Source organism: Vespa mandarinia, chromosome 8, assembly GCF_050613455.1.
Source record: "Vespa mandarinia isolate Hongniang chromosome 8, ASM5061345v1, whole genome shotgun sequence".
NCBI classification, from domain to species: Eukaryota; Metazoa; Arthropoda; class Insecta; order Hymenoptera; family Vespidae; genus Vespa; species Vespa mandarinia.
The window spans coordinates 2,418,583-2,440,885 of NC_140817.1; the positions used below are offsets into that span (position 1 = coordinate 2,418,583).

The window sequence follows — 22,303 nt, forward strand, 5'->3', positions numbered from 1 at the left end:
GGTTTCTATTGGTTCATTCTTATCGTTTGAACATCGTTGAAAAATGATTGGCTGAGGATTATAGTATTAAACATTTGCTGCGTAAAACTATTATACATATATTTTAATATACGATAGGAATGATGACGATAAAGCAGAAACGGTGCTAGTGTTTGTGCGTGTATATGCGGTGTGTACGAAGTGAGGTTATTCAGTGTGAATCAAATTTCAAAGTAACTATGCCGATTATGCGAAAAATACCGTAAGTGATTATTTCTATTCAAAAATAATGGCAGAAAATCTGTCGAAACGGCCTTCTAAAGGAATCTTGAAAACGTCCAGTAGCTTCGATAATCCAGAGGCGCCTAGGTAATCATTTATTATATTATATATTTATATCATCACTTTGTAAAATTAAAAAGATGATCTCACAGAAAATTTTCTTTGCATGACTAAAATGGACAGAACAAGTTTGCATTGTGTATATATATACATATATATATATATATATATATGTATATATATATTATATCCAATTAATATATTTGTTCAAATTTTAAATACAGAAAAAAAGTAAATATTCAATAACTAAATATTAAAAATAATAATATTGAAAAAGAATTATATATTTTGTATGCATCCTCCATAGTTAATACATATGTCATTTAAATTAAAATCATCGAAATTAGATGATTTATGATTATTGCACTAGTTTATTAAAAATATATATTACGTTATATAAATCAATGAATTATTTAATCGATATAATAATATATAATAAATAATAATAAAAATATAACATGTACGAGTATAGCATCCCTAAATTTTACGTATTACAAAAAATATTTTATATATATACATTTTATATATGTATATATATATATATATATATATATATATATATATATATAGTATATTATATAATATACAATATAATAATATATTATATGTTATATATATATATAATTATTATATTTTTATAAAATTTAAGAGGATTGGAACATTTGTATATTATTTTTTTATTTTGCTTAGACCAAGTAAAGAAACAAAATGGGATGAAATGAATATTATTGCAACTCTTCATCCGCCTGAGAAAGATTATGGCCATATGAAAATAGATGAACCTAAAACCCCATATAATTATGAAGGCCTTGGCAGTGAACATGAATTCGATGAGTTAGACTCTGTTGCCATTGCAGCAAAGTGAGTGTTCAATTGATGCATATATATATATATATATATCGTTTAAGTTCATTGCTATAAAATAGTCAATTATTGATAAAAGGCTATCATCTTATATTTTATGTAATTATAACATTTTTATTAATTTGAGACAATTAATGAAGTATATTTTAGAAATTGTTAAAAATTGTTTATAAATATTTAGATTAGCTGAAGGTACTAAACCAAAAGTTTTTGAAGAACAAAGTGAGAAAGATGAGGATGAAGAAGATGAAGAAACACCAGAGGAAAGAGGTGAAGCAATCTTCTTAAGTTAAAATCTTGTTACAAGATTTATTTAATAAAGGAATATTATCTAATATAATAATAATAATAATAACAATAATAATGCAAAACTTGTTTAAAGGGAAAACATTTTTAATTGTCATTATTTTTATTTTGCAATATAACATGCTTTAATTATAGAAAAGAGAAAAGCATTTGAAGCAAAAAGGAAAGGTCATTATCGTGAATGGCATACTGTTCAACTAGCACGTAAACAGTTTTTGGAACAAGACGAAGACGAAGATGAGGATGATGAAGTGGAAAATAAAATTGACAGCGATACATCGTCGGAAGAAGAGAACGCATTTAAAACACGTTTTAAGTGCATACCGTCCTGTAAGAGAAGGGAAAACAAATAAATAACAAACAAATCTTTAGTAATCCAATTTTATATCATAGATAGTTTTATGTCATCATTTGTAAATAAATATAACAGACTTTTATAATTTCTTAGTTTCAGTATGTTAATGATTAGTTACATTTTTTAATATATATTAAAATTCGATCAAGAATCATTATTATTTGATAATTCTTTATATAATTATTCGTTTTATACTAATTATATATGTATATGTATATATATATATATATATATATATACATTTCAGTGTAATGACTACTATTATAAATTAGGCATTTTCGTGATAATAATTTTGTATATATGTACAATTGAAATTATAATTTGAATTATCGTGCATTTAAAATGACTCATATTTATTAGAATATTACATTTGGGTTTTTTATGTTGCTATGCATAATAGAAATAATATAACATTGCATCATTGTAATTAAATTACATTTAACAACCATTACCAACCTCGTGTCAAGATTAGTACAAATTTACGTGTGCAGTATTGAATAGAAAGGAATACATAAATTTTGAGAAGAATGCAATTAAATTTAATCATGTATTCCATACTACAATGATTATAATCGTTCTTATATATACTAAATAGACATAAGCCATTGAATGTAACAATGGACTGAAGTATGTAATTAGAAGTAACGTATTAAACGTAGCATAGCTTTTAAAACGAGATAAATGATTGTGACTAATACAAAGAAAGTGTATGCATATATATTATTAGAGTTGCCATTCCTTTTGAAGTCAAATAACAATATATTGTACAATATATCCGTCTGATAATTAGATACATTTTTATTACAGTTTATTACAGCGATAGTAATCAATAAAGATGCTGGTAATATATCTTTTACATTAGATTTTAATTGTTTCCATAAACGAAAGTGAATTTGATGAAAGTTGCGCGAAACTATTGCAAATAAATTTTAAGCTATTTTATAGTATGCTTATTAACTACATTAACAATTGCCATGCATAGGAAACAAAAGATGTATTATCCAAAGATAAATAAATTAATTAACAATTATTCCTTCTTATCTTTTTATTGAATTTCATTACACATAATATATATTATATATATATATATATAATATACGTTTTTTTTATGCTACAGGTGTATTAAAAACAAAAAAAAATTGCAACTAATGATCTAATAACATTTCGCAATTTATGTATGAATTATTTTACGTAAATTAACGAAAAAATTAATTTTAATTATATATTAAATACTTCCTAAAAGGTGTTTTTTTTTTGTTTTGCAAAAATTAATTGCCATTATTTTTAGAAGATAACAAGAAAATTATATTGTTTACATATTTAGAGAGATTCATTGGAAATAGATTATAAAAAACAAAAAAAAAGTTGAAAAAGTTTCATAAATTTTTCAGAATGTTTACATAAAACTATAATAATAAAATTTTATTGATTTAATGAAATTATGTACAAAAGCTTTGTAGTCATAATATAATAAAATTAGATAAAGACCGACAAATGAGATGTTTTAAGCACAATATTATTAACATAACAATGATAATTAATACATTTATGAGATAAAACAGTCAGCAATAAAGGAAGATATATTACAGTGCTGAATCATTCTATTATTGTTTCATGATTACATAGAAAATAATAATCCAACATTCAAGTAAATGTCTGAATTTTCTATGTTACAATTAATCAATTAATATAAATTGAAAAAAAAAATGTATGTGTGTGATCTTGCCACATTATTCAACTATAATTATCTAGATGCCACAATATATGTACATAATTTTTTTTTACTCATCGAGCACATAGAATATTAATTCAAGCACAGTATGGGTATCTTGACTGCTTTGTGCAGCTTTATGTAGAATTTGAATTAATTCATTATCAAGACTGTTCATATAAATAGGTGGTAACTTTGCACCTTCACTACCAGCTTCATATCCAACCTATATAAATGATTACATTATTTAAAGAATGAAATTATAATATATAATATATATATGTGTGTGTATTTCCCATATTTAATAATAAATTAAATTAAACTATATAATTATAACTTACATTATCTGGATGAATAGTTGTTCTAACACCAATTTTTGTAAGTCCTGCAGTTGCTAAAAGATCTAAAAGTTTAACTAAAGCTGCACATGTTGCCCTTGCTATACTCTCTGATAATTTATTTATATCCATAGGATCGTGAACACCATTTGGATGATCATCTGACTGCACATAAAATTTTCTTTTTTATAATTTATTGCTTTAATGTATAAAACAATAAACTTATTTTAATTTATTTACATTGAATAAATAAATATTGTATACAATGGTACGATTTACAAAATATGTGAATCGAAAAATATATGATATCTCACATTATTATTTCAATATATAAGGTAAAATTAATAAAATATTATACATACTTTGATAATAAAAACTTCCGTCCAACGAATAAATCGACTGGTTCCTCTATAATCAGTAGCATTATGAACTCTTATAGAAGGTACACCATCCATTAATTGTCCATCGATAGGACTTTTAACTCTGTAAGTATATATTTATTAAAATTAAAAAAAAAAAAATTAAAAATCACTACAATACGTAATGAACTTAAAAGATCTATTAGCCTTACCCTAAATTAAATTGCACATCATTTTCTACCCATTTTATATTTACAGTTTCATCCGGTTCTGCTGCACCTTGACGTCCACAGCCGATTGAAAAGTCATGCATATTCTTAAGAGCTGCTTTTAAAGCTTCCATTTTTTCTGGCATTATTTCTACCATTAAACCATCTTCTACTATACTCGACTTAGCAGACAATCCCATTGATGATTTTAATGCACCATTAATGACAATAAAGCTTGCTCCAGTTACTAGAAAAGAAACGCTTACGCTTATGTATACTTTTTGTATTATATATTATAGCTGTTTTTATTTAATACAATAAATAAATTGTACCTGTTCTTGGTTTATTTTGAATATTAATAGCTTGCGTTTGGTAACTGCTTTCATCTCCTGTATTTGTTTGTATACACACTAAATGTGAATCAGCAGTAATACTAAAATTCGAGGCAAATGCCAAAACATGATCATTAGAATTATTTAGACCTTTTATAACTTGATCATATCTATTTCTAGGAAACATAACATCCGTTGTTCTATTTTTCAAATGAATCGTTAATCCTCTGACACCGGGTAAAGTGTATCCAAAATTTCTAAAATCCGCTAACACTTTCATAACTGTATGTCCAATTTCGAAATAAAGTGCATCTCGAAATCTAACGGAGACTAGCGGGCAAGGATAATAACGATATTCAGCACCAAGACGTAATACAAGACGTAATGGAAATACTTTTGCCCATGGAGTCTCCCATCTGACAAATAAATGTAAATAGATACAAATATGTTTTTTGGACGTTAACAAATAATTGTATTTTACAACATACCTATGAATTAAAAGGCCTACTAGAAAAGGTGCCGGTGGTAAAACAATTTTTTGTAAACATTGTAAGGTTTGTCGAATAAATAAAAATCCTGCATGTTCACGGGAGCCCAAAAGATTGCCTCCCTGATGTATTGAGACAGAAAGCTCTGTCATCGTATTGCCTATGTGTATCAAAAATTAATAAATATTTATAAACAATTTTGTAATTTAAGGATAAAAGAAATATGTAATATTAACCCTTTGTTGCTTCTACGTATATATGATTAATATACATAAGAAGATCTTTTGGTATTTGAGTTTCATCAGGTAAAGTTTCTAATAATAATATAATTTCATCTTGACCAACACAAGCCAATCCTTTTGAAGTAACATTCCAACATATTCTGTTTACACAGCAGCTTACTAAAAAAAAATAAAAAGAAAAAAGACAAAAAAACATAAGAAAAAGAATTTATATCTATTTTTTGTTCATATTGTATAGATCATATCTTCTACTTACAATTTGTTATCTTAACATATGCATAAAGATTTTTGTTAATTGCAAACATTACTGGTGGTTCACATTCATTCTTTAATGTTCTGTAAAGAAGATCTTGGTCGGTCACGTTGTGATAAGAAATTTCTGAAAATATAAAATAAAAATTATAATAGTGCAAAGTGATTGATATTATCTAATCATAATTATTTGAAATATAATATCGCTTTCTTACGGCCTTTATGTATGGTGACTGTTGGTGGTAGCATATTAGGATCTTGTGGTATGTAACTATTTGTATTAGGATCCAAAGGTAACAGATTTTGTTTTTTACTTCCACTGGACATTGAAGATGAGTCAGACGCAGATACTCGCTTGTTTCCTGTTTTCCGATAAGGTGGTTTTAAATCCCAAGATGAATCTAGTTCTGTCAGGTCACATCCAGGCCTTATTCCTATGTTTAGTTTATTTGTGTGTGAAAAAAAAACAAATAGGAAGGGGCAGGATTGATAACATAAATATGTATTTAAAAAAACTAAAGTCAGAAAATAAAATATATATGTGGGGGGGGGGGATTAACATTAATGAGATAACAAAAAAATAAAGAACTTAACATAAATGGATGGAATATATACATGTGGATGGTTTTAGGATTATAGTCGTACAGGTTATATAATTATACATATACACATTTGTAAAATTACTACCAATAATTAAAGAATGACAGAGTTAGAGATATGATGAATAAAAGAGTAAAATATGATATATTTTAAATCAATCACTCTTGTTTCAGGCCTTTAGCTAAACAATATATAAATTTTTATATATAATAATTAGATAATAATATATAATTATTTTGTACAAATGTTACTCACCATCGCTAAACATGACAGACTTAGATCCTTCTGAACGCTGCTTTGTACTACCCTCCCTTTTAAGAACACCAACAGGCACCATTACTGTTGGTGGTGGCGGCGGCAATCCACCTGCTAGTTGCTGTAAAGGTGGTATAGTTGAACAATATTCCATAGGATTATTTGGATTAGGTGGTCTTCCCTATAATCATTTATAAAATAATCCTACTATTAGCAATAAGTAATTCTTTTCTTTCTTAAAAAGATGCACTCCAAGTATAACATATCTATATGAGAGCTGTAGGATTACTATATTTATTAATCTTCATTATGTTACTCCCTATACTTACTTGAGGAGAGTTAACTTCACTATTGTTACCATAGCTTACACAGTTTGTAGGCCAATTATTTGCCTCTTGTTGATTTTCAGCTATGAAAAAAAAAAAAAAAGAAAAAAGAAAGAAAGAAAGAAAAAGAAAACAATATTTATTCAAATATTTTTATACGTGTTTGGAAATAAAAACATTTACCTTTCATTAGAAGCTGATAACAGGCAACACAGACTCTTGAATGGATATTACCTTGATATTCCAATTTGTATTTCATATTACAACATTTGCTACAGAGTACCTATAACAGTAATAAAAAAAAGTGTAAAACAAATAATGTAATTTAGATTTGTATAAGTCACCATTTACCTTCCCACAAGCACGACAATGATGGCGTCGCTTAAGGACAGTAAATTTTAAATCACATAACATACAACTAGAAGCATTACTATCAGGAATCCAGAAGGGTGGTTGTTTTCCAAGTTTTTTAATAGATTCTGCTAAAGCAATTTCTGAGAGATCAACCACTATGTCTCGGCTGTTAGTACCATTACCTTCATTTTCTGATGTACCTTGCTGCCTGGAAGTGGTGCTAGGAGAACCTGTATTATTTTTTTTTTTTTACATTTCATATTATAGAAATTTACAATTAAAAGTAGTATTCATGATATATTTTGGATTAAATAATATAATAATTATTTTTTTATTAAAAAATATAAAAAAAATATATAATATTATATACCTGATGTATGATGGTCATTCATACTAACTGTTAAAGCGATATCTAAAGTTTGTGGACGAATTGCTTTATTTCCTCCTTCTGTATTTTCATTATGTTCTGAATTATTTTCCACACACACATCTGTACTTTTTGGTTGTATATCGGTACATAAATTAACAATATCATTTAAAGTTTTATTATCTTGTAACCTATGACTTTTGTCTTTGGTATCATAACTAGTATTACCAAGTATTTGTAATTCACTAATTTGATTATTATTTTGTTCTGAAGATGAAACTATATCTTTATTATTTTGTATTGTACAAACATTAGTTTTAACAGGTTGTAAAATTTCTTCTGATTGATCAGATTCATTATTTCCAATTTTAAATACATGTTTATTTTCAGAAGATGCCCAACTTTGTGCTTCATTTGTAGGTTGATTTTTTGTCCCTGTATCTTTAACATATTCTACATTATCTACAGGATTTTCCATTTCTTTAACTATTATGTTATTATCACTTTTTGTTTGTATGTGTTCTTCTTTATTTACAGGTATAACTGTTGTAAAATTATTAGATTTGTTCCAATATCTTTCATCATGTAAAATATTATCAGATACTTTTTCTTTTACTATGTCTTGATCATGTTTATTAACAGAACTTCTTTCAGAACATTCTTCAGTTTTAGTTTTAAATTCTTTTTCTACAAGCTGGCTATTGTCAATTTTATTAGTTGCTACAAGACTTTTTTTATCGTCTTTAGACTCTTCATAAGAAAATGTATTGTTACTTATATTGTTCTCAGTTGTATTCTTATATGCTTCAGATAACAAGGCATTCTGTGGATGTAGTGCATTTTCCGTTAATTTTTCTTCTATCTCTAATGTTTCTAAATATTTATTTAATTCTTCTTCTGATAAATCATTCATATTATTAAAACCAACTGGTTTTTGGGCAGAATATGTGACATTCGTAGTTTCATGAGAATTTGATGGCAATGTATTTCCATCAATATGAGATTCGTTTATCTTCTCAGAAGTTATCCCATTAGAAATATTTATTGCTTCAGTTTCTAAAATTTTAGTTGTATATAATTCATCTGTTATTTTACATGCAGTATCTGATTCTGATACATCTTCTGAAGCAGTGTCATTAATTTTCTTATCTTCAAATACATGAATATGTTCATATTGAATATCTTCTGTATTGGGTTGAATAATTTTTTCTTGTTTATCAGAATCAATATCTTCATTATTATCTACTTCTTTACTTTTGTATTCAATATTTTTAAGATCCTGTTTACTACTTTCTACATGTAATTTTGAAGATTCCAGTGTATCTGTATTAACAAACTGATTTTTATTTTCTATTACATCTTGATTCAATGGTAGAACAACAGTTTGTTCCACATCATTGAGTATTTCTTCATCTACTTTATTTTTATCTGTTGTAGTTTTAATTAAATTATGATCAATGATCTCTGTACTTGTACTAGATATAACTTTTTCCTCGTTAACCATATCAGATTGTTTTTTAGGCCTAATATCTTGTTTATCCAACATACCGTCTACATAATCCAAACTTATTGTTGGTGCATTTATATATTCGTTTAAACTATTTAACACATTGCTAACAGTAGGCTTTATATTTGGCTGATTTAATTTCTTATCATATCTGTTTTGAAGTTGCTGATTGTTATTACTATTTTGTTGTTTTGTCAATAACGGCTGAGATGTGTTATTGTAAATTGTAATAGAAATTGGTTCAGAATCTTGATGATATATACATTGCTTTTGTGCAACTTTATGGTCATTGGTAGAATTTTCTGCATGAAAATGATTTATGGAATCTGTACATTTTCGTATTGAATCATCTTTATGATAATTATTTTGAGGCAAGATCATGCTTTTGTCAAGCGAAGACTTACTCTCTGTAATAACATTAGAGCTGTTCTCATGCTTTCCAAATGATAATACTTCAAATTCTTGAATTAATCTTCCACTGTCAACAGTAGTTACATTTGTAGACGTCGATTCTATGCCACACCTATCTACAGTCAATGTAGCATTAGTTATGGGAGAAGTTACAGAGGCTATTTGCTCTGCACAATCTGAAAAAAGCAAAAAAAAAAAATATATATATATATTATTTTAATTACATTATATTATACGTAGAAATTGAATATTTCGAACAATAAGTATTCTTATGTACGTATAAAATATATCATAACGCATACCAAACAATTATAACAAATATTAACAAACCTATTATGAATTTAATTAATTTAATTAAGAAAATAAATATCAATAAAAATAATTTGATATACCTTCATTAAATTCGAAATCATCGAGAACCTTGTCTAAATCAATTGCAAATTTCTCCATTGTATAAATTACTGGTGTTTATAGAATAAGTACCATGTATAAAACAGGTTTATACGATTTTTGATAGTAAAACATGTAGTAACAGTGTCAAAGGCGCAAGAACGATGTGCACTGATACTAAATACGTATATAATTATTTTTTGTAAACACGTAAGAAAAGATAACGACGAATAATATTTCTTGATAATAATCCTAATGTCGAGATTTGTTATTTTATGAGAAATAAAATTTCCGTATTATAAAATGTAAAAAAAAAAAAAAATAAAAAAACCAAAATACTACAGTTCAATATTTTTTTCTTTAAACACTACTCGTTTGATAAGAAAATGAAAAATATCATTTTAAAAGATTGTTATTGTACAAAGAAACTAGGATTTTGGAAAATTGATACAAGCGACTTCAGCATCACGTGGACTATTTGTCAATGAAAAGTATAATGGTAACCTATTTACATTGACAACTGTCATTTTACAGCGGTTGTCATTGTATTGTACAGTTTACTATTATACACTTAAGTCATCCTTTACTGGCTGCCGTGTTGCCAAATTGTGCGTTTTTACTTGCGCAGTAGTTCGTTAATCGGCGGCAAATTTGAATAAATCTTTATTTTTATGAATTATATAACGTAGGTAATATTTAATCGATAAATTAATATTAATAATCAAATTTCAGATTGGATCACTTTTTAAGTAGTAAAAAATTTTAACTTATATGGGAAATGTAAAAACAATACATAGTTAATATAAACAAAATAATTCTTATGTTGCTCAGGATTACTCTTATAAGGTTTTCTTATATATTAATGTTACATAAATAAAAAAACCTATATTATATAAATTTAAATATTTTCACAATAAATTGTCTTATATATATATATATATACATAATATATTTAATTAACTCTATAGTGATAAAAATCCATAATCAAACGACTGATATTGATTCCAGAACATAATGTAATTATATATATTAACAGCATTATTGGTAGAGCAGAAAAAATGATATGTGTTTTATGAAGTATTTCAACACCTAAAAAAATACGTTTAATATTATACTTTTATGTAATATGCAAACAATTAATACAACTTACTTGTATAGCCCAAAAACGTGATATATATATAATATGCAACAGATATAAACCAAAGTGTATTCCCAACAAATCGTCCACCAAAGACATTTGTATTTATGAGGCCTATAAATTTTTTTTAGTTGTTTCTAATGTATCATATATTATGAAATTATTCTTGTCTTAAGTTACAACATATAAATGTGATTCAAATTTTCTTACCGTTATATATAAAAAGTTGTAGAATGTGAAGTATTATTAAAGGTGGAAAAAAAGCATTCAAATGAATGTCAAATGCATATCCCCATTCGACATCTTGACTTTTATCAATTCTTAAATATCGATTAGTTATAAACCTATATGTAATAAAAATATTGGATTACAAATACGGAATACAAACGCTTAGATTTGATATATATTTATATATGGTTATTACCAAAAAACAGTGGCTACTATTAAACCAACAACAATATAATCAACAAAAATCATATAAAGTAAAAGTCTTATAAATTGGAAAAATCCTAATCCCAAAACTACGGCAATACCAACTGCAGAAATACAAAGCCAACATGTTAATAATACTAAAAATGCTGGATCATCTCTTGCAAATTGTGATTTTGTTTCTGAAAATTTTAATTTTAATTGATTAAAAATTTTAAATTTCTTTTATACATTTGTAATAGAATACTTACGTTTTCTACTTTGAAAATTTCTATAAACTTTTTGTGGTGCTGTAAATAAAAATATCATTTGCCATAATGCAAACTCAAAATCCATTTGTTCAAATTTTAATAACTTCCTCAAATATTTATAACATTTTGTTGCAGCACTGATACAATTATGCCTGTAAGATAATCATATTTAATTTATATTATGTCTTTAAAAAGATTAAGATTTCTATGTCATACCTATATGTAACAGGCGTTGGTAACGTTGATCCTACATCTACTAAAATTGGAGATGTACAACGACTTGTAGGAGGAGAAGTTGAAAATTTCATTTTTGTTTACTTAGTTATGATTTTTGCTTTCTTACTGTCTCTCTTCTGAAAAAAAATTTAACAATTAATTTTTTATAACTATTGTATACAATTAGAAATATATTTATAAGAGTGTTATATCGTTAAAGAATGTAAACTTGTGTAAGAAAATAATAATTTATTTAAATATTACTATTAATAATTAAAAAGCTACCTTTATTTTATATTCGACCTGTAGACAAAAATAATGCATAACCTCGATTATACAACATAATTTATTTTTATGTAAATTCTTAGGATGACTTTTTCAAATATTCCTCCCGAATGTAAATATATGATTAAACTAGAAAAAAAAAAGAAAACAAAGGCATTTGACACGAGAGAACGTTAGATGAATTTAAGTCATAAGCTTAGTCAGTTGTATTATCCTGCTATGGACGATATTATTTTTAAAAGTTAGAAACGAATACTATAACATAATATATAATATTAATACATCTATTATTTATAATTTGATGAAAAGTTATACAATAAAACAGTGAAGATGTTTTGGGGTTTAATAATGGAGCCAAAAAAACGATATAGTCAAACCGTTGAAATACCATTTCACTTGTCTATGGCGACTTTGGATACTACAACCGGCAATGATGAAATAGTGCAAGTTACGATAACTTACAATGATACGAATTATTTACTTTGTAACCTGAAAAAAAGCACAATATGGCAAGTATCACTTGACTTGAATTTTGAAAAAGGAAATGAAATAACTTTCATATGTAATGGTGAGAGTTATGTACATTTAACTGGATATTTGAATCATAAATTAATTTTGAAAGAACAAGAAGAAAAACGAAATGAAGATTCACAACTAGCTAATAAACAAATAAAAAGAAAAGCAATGCATTATCCTAATGTGTCTTTAAAATCAAAACGAATGAAATGTGAAATTGAATCTTCGGATGAATTACAATCTGATTACAGTGAATATATAACTGGGACTGAGAGTGAAGAAGAAGATAATGATGAAGATGAAGATGAATATGAAGATGAAGAAGGAATAGGAATAGATGAAATAGATGATAGTTTTCAAGCTGATGATGATGATGAACTTTGTTTAAATATGGAGTCTATTGATGTCTCTGAAGACAAAGAAGAAATTGAAGAAGATATCGAAATAGAAAATAAATTTATCAAACGAAATAAAAAAGACAAACAAATCCAACAACAAGATAAGATGCAAGATGAAAGAAAATTAATGTATGAACAGGAAGATGAAGAAAGAAATCAAGATAGAAAACAACAAAAGAAAAAATTGAAAGTACAAAATGTTCTAAGAGAGATAAAGAAAACTAAACCTATAAAAATAAAAGATATAAAGATAGGCAATGGAGCAGTTGCAAAATCAGGAAAATTGATCTCCATTTATTATATGGGTAAATTAAAGAATGGGAAGAAATTTGATGAGAGTAAACAGGGAAATGGTTTTAAATTTAAACTTGGAAGAAATCAAGTGATTAAAGGATGGGACATAGGTATAATAGGTATGAAAGTTGGCGGAAAGAGGCAAATTATAATTCCTCCTGCTATGGGATATGGTGCTAGAGGTTTGCCCCCTTATATTCCTGGAAATAGTACGCTTGAATATGAAATTGAATTAAGAAATGTTCAATGATATTTAAAAAAATCTTAATATGATTTGATTAATTTCTAAGCTTGTGATTACTAAGAGCATCTGATTAACGTGAAACAAGTAAAACGAATTTTTGGTTAGTTTCAAATAATAATATTATTCAAATTGTATTCGATAAAATGTAATACCAGATGCAACATAATTATTATATGTGATATTTAATATATTTTAACCTTATGTATGTCAAATATGTTGAAATAAGTGATATAAACAAATTTTATTATGAAATTGAAAAAGAAACATTATGTTTATTGTCACATTATCATTCTAGCTATTAGACAATTAATATAAATTACCTGTACACTTTTTTTTTTTTATAACATTAGATATAAGCTTAATTTATGTCATACGTCAAATGTCAACAATATAAATAAGACAATAAATTTTAATTTTTGCATCATACACTTAATGAAAATTCACAATTTTATGTATCTTAATCTTTTCATATAAATTTCTTTTATCGGAATTAATGCGTACCGGGTTTTTTTTTACAGTTGGATAACTGATGATGTACATACATATATTAATTATGATTGGATGACTGGATAGAGAGAGAATGATAGATGTAATATGATTGCTACATAAACGAGATATGAAAATATTTATAAGCACCACATAAGTCATTAATATATTTAAGCATAAAAATGTTAAGATTCTATTAATTTACTAAAACGTAACAAAAAATAAAAAGATTAGAGATACGCTTTTATATTCGATCAACATTATTTACATGTTTCTCAATTTTCTGACGTTTTACAACGTGAAGATAGGTGTGCTGAAATCGCTATCATTCGCGCTCCCTAGTGGTTTAACCGGTAAACTTCAATAAAATTAAGTACTACATATAAAATAGAAATTAAATAAAATATTTACATATTATAATATATATATGTAATTATTATAATATATAATTATTAATATTATTCATAGAGTATGGAAAGGAATGTTTATTCTATGAAATTGTTATATAGCTACATTTTTAATAATATACATAGCTTCATTATCACATCCAAATAGTAAAGTTGTTTTATCAATATCAATACTATTTATTGGTTTATGCATATCACAACAGAGCGATGTAACGTTAATATTACCATTTGTTCCTATTGTATTCAACCAATGAGTGTCTGTTGAATCTACAATGAAAATTACTATATGAATGACATATTTTATATGAATATGTATATATATATATATATACATGCTAGAAAAATAAAGTTACCTAATCTTAATTTTGAATTCTGTGTATTGTTCCAATGCCACAATTCACCACTGGTTGAACATGTAAATAAATTTTCTGGTCTGTCTGGATGAAACATAATTTCACTAACTGCTTTTGCATGAGCATTAAGCTGTGATATGGGATAAGTATGATGTCTTAAATCCCATACAGTCAAACTACCATCACCTCCACCTGCAACTATTATGTGCCTCTGTGTAGGATGATGTGCGATACTCATTGCTTCAGTCTGAAAAATATTTTATATAATTATTTAATATTTTAAGGACTATATTAATTACAAAAAAGATTAAAATATGAAGTGTATACGATACTTTGATCTGTTCTGAAAGCATAAAAGTAGTTGCAGGAGTATCATGATCATTTCTTAAATCCCAAACTTTCATGTGTCCTCGTAAATTGCCTGTCAGTATTTCACTATGTCTTAGGAAATCAACACAATAAATAGAACAGCTATCTGCATTCTCTACAAATTTAAATAAAGTTTGCTCATATGAATTAAAATTCTTGTAAGTGTACATTATATAAACATTAATATTTACCAATTGTTCTAACTGGTTTCTGTTGTGTAGTTGTCAGAAGATTGATTCGACCATCTTCACCCACCGAAACTATATCTTGCTCGAAATTAGAAAGAGCAGTACATGGAGCATAATCTAATGTTCTATATAAATAAACATTAATCATAGTAATGAATTTGCACAGAGTTATATATATCATGAAGTTTACTTACTTAAAATTATGTATAAATTCCCATGCCATATGTTCTTTAAATTGAGGAAATGGATTTTCATGGATTTGTAATAGTTTAACAGAGCCTAAAGATGACGATGCCACAAAAAAGTTACTGTTTATAAACTGTAAAATTTACATAATATTAATCTTAACCAAACAACATCTATTGTATATTTAATCTTGAATATAGAACCTTTATTTCTGTAACATCACCAAGAAATGAATACTCAGAAGCAATAGTTGGATATGTTTCTTCATCTTCGTTTGTTGTAAGAGACCAATATGTAATTTTATTTACCTAGATATTAGAATAAAACGTTATAGATGACAATAATTTATTTTATTCATAAACTCATTTCAATAGAAAAATTTAGGTTATGTATCATTCATATACCGGATCGTCCCAACTGCCGGTTAAAAAGTTTTTTATTTCTGCAAAATCTTCGCGTTTCCATCTTATCTTTGAAATCTTTTGAGATATAAATGTTCCTTGGACATTTTCGCTCATTTTAAAAAAAAACACTTTTTGTCAAAATTTCAATAAAACAAGAATATTATAAACGAAGTTACAGATCACATCAAAAAGAAGAAGAGTAATTCTGAAGTTAATGTAAAATGTGTATTGATTTAATGAAATATATTTATATAATGTTAACGAATTATAAATCTTTAAATTGTTCTTATTTTATATATTAAAATTTATGATTTAAACTAAATCACGTATTAACGGTTAATACGAAAAAAAAAGTTCGATTTCCCGCGCTCGTAACTAATATCACGCTCGCGCCATTTTCATCCAAGCGATGAAATTCGATGAAATCTATTTCTGTGGACTCCAGGAACATCACCATCTTAGAAAGTTAGAATCTCGACGAGAGTCAAATGATTCTATAACGTCCTACCATTCGTAATGTCGATAATGATAAAACGTTCGATATTACTTTTGTATATTTTTGTGTTGTATTCGATTATCGTTAGTGCAATTGTACCAGTTTCGAAAAATGGTAAATAGATTTAAAATTTAAAACAATAACGAAAAAAATTCATTATTAAAAGAATATATTATTGGTCTTTCATAACTTATGATAAAACACGACGCGTGTATTTTCAGTTGAAATCGAAAGCAATGTTAGAGACGATAATAATATTATCGAAACGCAATATGCAGTTTGTAAAATTTCAACGGAGGAATTAGTCGCAAACGCACATGCTACCGTAACAAAAGTTCTCACAGGAGCCTGCAATGCAAGTAAGATTCGTTCGATTAAGATCTGTAACTTTTTGATTTGAACAGTTTTTCTTTCGTTTCTGTTGTTTTTTCTTTCTTTCTTTTTTTTTCTTTCTTTTTTTTTGCTCGTACGACTAACTCCATAAAAATGAATTCTCTTACAGAAACAGTAGAAGCGAGATTTGAAAAATTAGAAAAAAATTTATCCGACGAATTACAGGAGATCAAGATACTTCTTCGTACATTAATGGAACAACGTGATACTTCTTCAAAAATCAATGATACGATTTATCGAAATAACAAACAAAACGTTAAATCTAATTATAAGATTTTTTACAACAATCATAATGTTTCTCCAAGGCAAAACGAGATCAATGAATTTAATTATACGATCAAAACGGAATCGTTGAATAGTTAGTGAAAATAGAATGAATGTTTACTTATTCATTTTTTTATCTAATTATCGTTTTTGTATAAAACATTTAAGGTTTTTTTTTATTTTTTTTTTATTTTTTTTTTTTATTTTTTTTTATTTTTTTTTCAGAATCCTTAAACGTTTTTACGTATTATTGGGAAATTAGGGGTTTCGAGGAGAAACTTTCGAAATGGGATAGGACACGTTTCGAACGTAGTTCAACCTTTTACGTGGGTCAACCTGGTTACGCGATGTATTTAAAAATTGTACCGAAATATTTTCCAGATGGTACTGTGTTTATAAGCGTTGGTTTAACGAGTGGTCAATACGATCCGTTCGTTAAATGGCCGTTCTCTTATAAAATCCAATTGTCGGTAAGAATATCCGATAAATAGAGAAATCTTAATAATTAACTTATTCGATATTATAAATATGAAATATTGTTTATTAAAGATTTTAGATCAGTCATTAGAAAAATTGAAAGAGGATAGACCTTCTCGTATTTGGGATCCAACTGCACTCTGTACAGAATATTTTTGGAAACGTCCTACATCGATTGGTGAAACGGATAATCCAGAATGTGTTGGTTTAAGTATCCCAAGAAATGTTATACTCTCTAGATTACCTTTGATTTTTCGTACTGGTACAAGTCATTCTCGATATATTTGGAACGACAGTATATTAGTGAAACTTGTTATCTATTTTTAAGTATTATCGATCTTTGAATGTCAATTGAAATGACGTGGAAAGAAAAACAAAAAAAACAAAAAAAAAATAAAAAAAAACAAAAGAAGAAAAAAGAGAAAAATCCAATGTCTCGTTTTACAACATGAAATTCGTTTATTATAATTTCTTTTACAGATATAACACAATTTTTCTTTTTTTTTTTGTGGCGTAAAGCATCAAAATTAATTATAATATAAAAACGGTAAAAATATATTATCAATTATATTCATATTTACGCGATATGAATCAATAGATATCGAAATGACGTTGCGATGTATTAAAAACATCTTCGTAATTGATATCACAATATTAAAATAATATATAAATGGAATAAATTAAATCATTCGCTTTCGATCGATATACTTATTTAAAAATATTATTAAACATAGATAAAATAATTCTAAATAATTTAATAATATATTGACTTTCGATTGTTCATTTCATGAATCTAAAGGAGTACTTATATTAATTTCTATCAGTCAATTAATTTCTTCCAGTGCTAATTCTCGATCGGGTAAAACTGTGAAGTCCTGTGTTATCTCTGGGAGCTCATAATCATTAGAACCTCGAGAAATTGTGTTTCGAATTTCTTCGGAAGCCGCATTTATTAAAGCTTTATAGATAGGTATCGGAAGACGAATTCTAATTCCTTTCTTAGAATCAAAGTACGGAGAATGAATTGAAGTTCCATAAAAACTCCTTTTCCTTCCACAGCCTGTGAAATTTTAGCCTTTTAACAAAAATGTTAAAGGATCGTATGAGATCCTTTCTTTCTTTAATGAAAATTAACTCACCAGTAAACGCATTGCAAAATGGTCTTTTCATTTTATATGTTCCATACATGGAAAATGCGTTCGAGATATCACGCTGAAATCGATCAGAATAATTTTTAAACGAAATATGAAAATATCGTAATAGATGTAAATAATCAAAATCATATAATGCTTATGATTTTTCTATTTAATAGCTTACCTCATTTTGCATTCCTTCTACGTATCCCATCTTTATTAAGAATATTAATGGTATTATGAAGAAAAGGTAACGAATTATCTAAAAATTCAAAGTAAATTTTGATAATTATAAATGGAACTAAAGAACGATTAATTGTAATTAAAGATTCTTACGATGGAAATACAAGTAACTTCGTTTGATTTTCTAAAGACAAGAGCAAATGAATTGAAGATTTAAATGAATTAAGGAAATAATTGTGATTGAGAAATAAAAAGTTCGAAGAACTTCGAAAAACATTTTGAATTATTTCTGAAAAAAATATTCATATAATCTCATAATCGCCTACTAATTCCTATTGTTACATAATTTAAATAAAGTGGAAACGTTATACAATCACTTTTGTGCTTTGCTTAATTATCGATTAACATTAATACTTCATATTTTATCAAAGAGGAATAGATCTTTATGATGTTATTCGAAACAATCGTATTAATTAGATTCGTAGATTTGTTACAGTGTATATGTAATCAAAAATTGAACACTTGTTGCTTTAAAAATTTTGAAATAAATAATTAATCATGAAGCAAGCGAATTTGTAAAATTTGAAATATTATAGTTTCCGAGGTGAGTCCTGTACAATTTCTTTTTTTCATTGACGTCCATTCTCGAATTTAGATGTATAAAACAGGCAATTTAAAAAATAATTATATTCTCGAGTATATTAAAATAAAAGAGAAAATATAAAAGTTTCCATAGTGTGAAATGTCTGTCAACGGCCATTTTGACACGTCATTAAAACTATATTAATGGTAAATATCAATGTCGTTGAAAATATGCGATACTTGTATATCGCTATTAATGTACATTTAATAAAAAATAAAAATAATATAAAAATAAAAAAAATAAAAAATTAAGAAAAAAAAAAGGAAAAAAGTATATTAATTTTATAAAAAGAACGTGAAAGTATTTTTTTCCTAATGACTTTGACAAAATCAAAATACGTTCGATACGAGATTAAAAATAAAGTGATGAAAATATTACAACGTGATTCGGTCTTCATATCATAGTTTTTTGAAAAGCAATTACTATATATCTACGACGTCCCATGATAAATATATCAACACGAAGAATCTTGTAAAGAATTTAAACGTTCATACATATATTGCCGTTAGATCGCCCACGTATTACATAACTTCTTGTTTTCCTAGCATAAATATAATTTATCTAACAGGTGACATATAAAAAAAAAAAAAAAAAGGAGATCAAGTTTCTTATATTCTTAACAAAATAACAAACAATTAACTTCATCATTCGCCACTATTAAATTTTAATAGGTATTCATTGATCGATATTCAATTTCAATTCGACTGTTTAATTTTTAAATCATAAAGAACGATCTTATTGCAAATTCTTTTTTTTTTTTTTCTTTGTCAAAAATGTTGAAGGAAAATGATCTTTTCTTATGAAAAGAAAGAAAACAAAAGAACGTACCTTCATTCTGGATAAGTTTGAATAAAGTTCTTCGCGTATTTTCCTTCGTCTTGATACTTTCTTTCTCTCTTTCTTTCTTGTTTTAAAAAAAAAAAAATAAAGCGAAATATTACTCGCTATTACTGTCTCGCACAATTTGAACTTTGACTAAAATGATTAGAAACGGCAAAGGGTTGCTTGATTCTCTGGGCACGAAGGGTGCCAAGGAGTAAACGTATTTGAGGAAGAAATCTGTGCGCGCTTGCTCTTCAAGTACAACCCCCTCCTCGATCAAAGAGAATCGAGACCGCCAGGAGAACGCATGACCGTACCTATATATACTCATTTTCTAACAGTGAATCGTGTATTTTATCATTTGCATTGGAAGGAGAATTTTATCCTCGCTTACGTAGTCTTGTGGTTACCCTCGAAATACATATATACATGCATACATACATACATATAACGTCTAAGAAGACAAAATGTATCATCCCTTGCACACTTCGTTGCTATTTGATCTTTATTCGTTCAAAATTCTTAATGTGATTTCTCTTCGGCAAGGCATTCAAGGTTAAGAAATGCAAATTCAAATTGCAATGTAATAAAAGAAAGATTAATTGAGAAAGATAAATTTCAATGCGATTTAAACATATCGAATTTATATATTTCATCGATGTATTATTTCAGCTACACAATTGACAATAAATATCTATAATGTTTATTGATAATAATTTCTTATTTTTTTTTTTATTTATTTTTTTGATAATTTCAACTTCAAACAATCTTTCGCTAAGAGAATTTACGATAAGGTAAATTGAAAACGATTGAATATCGATAACAAGAAATCGTGAAAAAAGGAGTAGTCGATAAGAGTTTGAGTAAATCATAGAAAAACGTCCGGGGTTAAGTACTTACATCGTTCGTACATCAGAACCTGCTGCGTTATGATAAGGTCATTCACACCCTTGAAACAATCGTGTGCCATTTTCTTTTTCATATTTAAACAAAATATATATATATATATATATATATATTTAATGATTTCAGTTAATACTAAAAATGAGGATTAACAAAACACATGCTAAAATAAACAGTTTTATATATATGTATTTAGTTTAATTATATACATATATATATATGTATATGTATAAAGATATATATATATATATACATATATATATATATATGTTTATGTATGTGTTTGTATAAAGATCTTTTGCAGACGCCTTAAAACATTATGAAACTTTTTATTTTTCAAGGAAAAAATGTAATATATTATATATTATACATTATATTATTTTATATATTATGTCCCTACGATTTTTATATTATAGTAAAATATCGAACAAGTGAAACATGACTTATTATACAAAAATCAGATTGATTATATCATAAAGGATGTTTTATATTTATATTATTGTAACAACTACTATAATTTTTTTAATAGCAATTTAATTGCTTTTATAGTGGTTTTATGTACAGTAGTAATAGAAGTTTAAATAATAGAAAGCAATTTCGAAAAAATGGCGCTGATTGTCAAAAATATGGGATATATGGTAAAGAAGATCAATGGCGGGAAATATGAAATATATCAATTTTTTTTTGTTCAAACGTTTATCCTTCTTATTCGAAGTAGAACATATATTACAAATAACTTTGTTTTATTTCTATTGTTTTATAAAGAATTGATTAAAATTATTTATTATTTAGACGATATAGGTGTTACAAGGTAAATAAAATTTTTATATAATAATGT

General features: G+C 26.4%; 6 protein-coding genes and 1 pseudogene across 16 annotated transcripts; 3 read left to right on the forward strand and 4 right to left on the reverse strand.

Annotated features, from left to right (window-relative positions):
- The first annotated feature begins 100 nt into the window (after positions 1 to 100).
- Positions 101 to 1,989, forward strand: LOC118451112 (protein phosphatase inhibitor 2). The gene is made up of 4 exons (XM_035887295.2): positions 101 to 348; positions 1,012 to 1,182; positions 1,367 to 1,455; positions 1,627 to 1,989. Exons 1-4 carry the CDS (start codon positions 269 to 271, stop codon positions 1,842 to 1,844), a joined length of 558 nt encoding a protein of 185 aa, XP_035743188.1. The 5' UTR covers positions 101 to 268; the 3' UTR covers positions 1,845 to 1,989.
- A 1,316-nt stretch (positions 1,990 to 3,305) lies between these two features.
- Sara (Smad anchor for receptor activation) lies at positions 3,306 to 10,559 on the reverse strand. Of its 4 annotated transcripts, none has more exons than XM_035887278.2 (15): positions 9,990 to 10,559; positions 7,683 to 9,773; positions 7,310 to 7,542; positions 7,142 to 7,241; positions 6,962 to 7,041; positions 6,633 to 6,753; positions 5,993 to 6,184; positions 5,782 to 5,904; positions 5,520 to 5,684; positions 5,284 to 5,443; positions 4,796 to 5,211; positions 4,467 to 4,710; positions 4,258 to 4,378; positions 3,899 to 4,060; positions 3,306 to 3,783 (listed from the first exon to the last, which is right to left on the reverse strand). In XM_035887278.2, the coding sequence occupies exons 1-15, from the start codon at positions 10,045 to 10,047 to the stop codon at positions 3,628 to 3,630; spliced, it is 4,422 nt and encodes a 1,473-aa protein (XP_035743171.2). In that variant the 5' UTR covers positions 10,048 to 10,559; the 3' UTR covers positions 3,306 to 3,627. The 4 variants fall into 4 exon arrangements, with proteins under 4 accessions (XP_035743171.2, XP_035743169.2, XP_035743168.2 ...); XM_035887276.2 differs by having other exon boundaries at positions 3,307 to 3,783; positions 5,993 to 6,211; positions 9,990 to 10,558; XM_035887275.2 differs by having other exon boundaries at positions 3,307 to 3,783; positions 6,633 to 6,813; positions 9,990 to 10,558.
- Positions 10,560 to 10,901: 342 nt separating this feature from the next.
- On the reverse strand, positions 10,902 to 14,569 carry Unc50 (Unc50 RNA binding protein). 7 transcript variants are annotated; one of them, XM_085658803.1, is made up of 8 exons: positions 14,513 to 14,569; positions 12,307 to 12,435; positions 12,022 to 12,158; positions 11,806 to 11,957; positions 11,550 to 11,736; positions 11,336 to 11,469; positions 11,138 to 11,239; positions 10,902 to 11,076 (listed from the first exon to the last, which is right to left on the reverse strand). In XM_085658803.1, exons 3-8 carry the CDS (start codon positions 12,111 to 12,113, stop codon positions 10,940 to 10,942), a joined length of 804 nt encoding a protein of 267 aa, XP_085514929.1. In that variant the 5' UTR covers positions 12,114 to 12,158; positions 12,307 to 12,435; positions 14,513 to 14,569; the 3' UTR covers positions 10,902 to 10,939. The 7 variants fall into 7 exon arrangements, with proteins under 7 accessions (XP_085514929.1, XP_085514930.1, XP_085514932.1 ...); XM_085658804.1 differs by lacking the exon at positions 14,513 to 14,569 and adding an exon at positions 14,260 to 14,453; XM_085658806.1 differs by lacking the exon at positions 14,513 to 14,569 and adding an exon at positions 14,395 to 14,416.
- LOC118451107 (46 kDa FK506-binding nuclear protein pseudogene) lies at positions 12,460 to 13,914 on the forward strand (annotated as a pseudogene).
- A 148-nt stretch (positions 14,570 to 14,717) lies between the features above and the next one.
- On the reverse strand, positions 14,718 to 16,593 carry LOC118451108 (nucleoporin Nup43-like). The gene is made up of 7 exons (XM_035887290.2): positions 16,152 to 16,593; positions 15,951 to 16,055; positions 15,756 to 15,880; positions 15,565 to 15,686; positions 15,337 to 15,488; positions 15,005 to 15,251; positions 14,718 to 14,918 (listed from the first exon to the last, which is right to left on the reverse strand). The coding sequence occupies exons 1-7, from the start codon at positions 16,263 to 16,265 to the stop codon at positions 14,746 to 14,748; spliced, it is 1,038 nt and encodes a 345-aa protein (XP_035743183.1). The 5' UTR covers positions 16,266 to 16,593; the 3' UTR covers positions 14,718 to 14,745.
- Positions 14,995 to 18,346, forward strand: LOC118451110 (uncharacterized). Of its 2 annotated transcripts, none has more exons than XM_085658801.1 (7): positions 14,995 to 15,066; positions 15,595 to 16,026; positions 16,597 to 16,761; positions 16,869 to 17,006; positions 17,150 to 17,398; positions 17,530 to 17,774; positions 17,854 to 18,346. In XM_085658801.1, the coding sequence occupies exons 3-7, from the start codon at positions 16,668 to 16,670 to the stop codon at positions 18,106 to 18,108; spliced, it is 981 nt and encodes a 326-aa protein (XP_085514927.1). In that variant the 5' UTR covers positions 14,995 to 15,066; positions 15,595 to 16,026; positions 16,597 to 16,667; the 3' UTR covers positions 18,109 to 18,346. The 2 variants fall into 2 exon arrangements, with proteins under 2 accessions (XP_085514927.1, XP_035743185.1); XM_035887292.2 differs by lacking the exon at positions 14,995 to 15,066 and adding an exon at positions 15,243 to 15,531.
- Positions 18,347 to 18,556: 210 nt separating this feature from the next.
- LOC118451113 (uncharacterized) lies at positions 18,557 to 20,763 on the reverse strand. Its single transcript, XM_035887297.2, has 4 exons — positions 20,569 to 20,763; positions 19,099 to 19,176; positions 18,921 to 18,993; positions 18,557 to 18,841 (listed from the first exon to the last, which is right to left on the reverse strand). The coding sequence occupies exons 1-4, from the start codon at positions 20,572 to 20,574 to the stop codon at positions 18,606 to 18,608; spliced, it is 393 nt and encodes a 130-aa protein (XP_035743190.1). The 5' UTR covers positions 20,575 to 20,763; the 3' UTR covers positions 18,557 to 18,605.
- Positions 20,764 to 22,303: the final 1,540 nt, after the last annotated feature.

Coding starts and splice junctions, on each gene's coding strand:
- Sara (XM_035887274.2), bottom strand. CDS start 10,047: ATGGAGAAATTTGCAATTGATTTAGACAAGGTTCTCGATGATTTCGAA. Junction 7,042..7,141: donor TTATCAGCTTCTAATGAAAG/GTAAATGTTTTT, acceptor TTTTTTTCATAG/CTGAAAATCAACAAGAGGCA. Junction 5,905..5,992: donor AGTCACCATACATAAAGGCC/GTAAGAAAGCGA, acceptor TTATATTTTCAG/AAATTTCTTATCACAACGTG.
- Unc50 (XM_085658803.1), bottom strand. CDS start 12,113: ATGAAATTTTCAACTTCTCCTCCTACAAGTCGTTGTACATCTCCAATT. Junction 11,958..12,021: donor CCAACGCCTGTTACATATAG/GTATGACATAGA, acceptor ATTATCTTACAG/GCATAATTGTATCAGTGCTG. Junction 11,240..11,335: donor ACAACTTTTTATATATAACG/GTAAGAAAATTT, acceptor AAAAATTTATAG/GCCTCATAAATACAAATGTC.
- LOC118451112 (XM_035887295.2), top strand. CDS start 269: ATGGCAGAAAATCTGTCGAAACGGCCTTCTAAAGGAATCTTGAAAACG. Junction 349..1,011: donor GATAATCCAGAGGCGCCTAG/GTAATCATTTAT, acceptor TATTTTGCTTAG/ACCAAGTAAAGAAACAAAAT. Junction 1,183..1,366: donor TCTGTTGCCATTGCAGCAAA/GTGAGTGTTCAA, acceptor ATAAATATTTAG/ATTAGCTGAAGGTACTAAAC.
- LOC118451110 (XM_085658801.1), top strand. CDS start 16,668: ATGTCGATAATGATAAAACGTTCGATATTACTTTTGTATATTTTTGTG. Junction 16,762..16,868: donor TGTACCAGTTTCGAAAAATG/GTAAATAGATTT, acceptor GTGTATTTTCAG/TTGAAATCGAAAGCAATGTT. Junction 17,775..17,853: donor CTTATAAAATCCAATTGTCG/GTAAGAATATCC, acceptor TGTTTATTAAAG/ATTTTAGATCAGTCATTAGA.
- LOC118451108 (XM_035887290.2), bottom strand. CDS start 16,265: ATGAGCGAAAATGTCCAAGGAACATTTATATCTCAAAAGATTTCAAAG. Junction 15,881..15,950: donor GTGATGTTACAGAAATAAAG/GTTCTATATTCA, acceptor TAAATTTTACAG/TTTATAAACAGTAACTTTTT. Junction 15,252..15,336: donor TGCTTTCAGAACAGATCAAA/GTATCGTATACA, acceptor AATATTTTTCAG/ACTGAAGCAATGAGTATCGC.
- LOC118451113 (XM_035887297.2), bottom strand. Junction 18,994..19,098: donor TAGAAGGAATGCAAAATGAG/GTAAGCTATTAA, acceptor GATCGATTTCAG/CGTGATATCTCGAACGCATT. Junction 18,842..18,920: donor ATTTTGCAATGCGTTTACTG/GTGAGTTAATTT, acceptor AAAATTTCACAG/GCTGTGGAAGGAAAAGGAGT.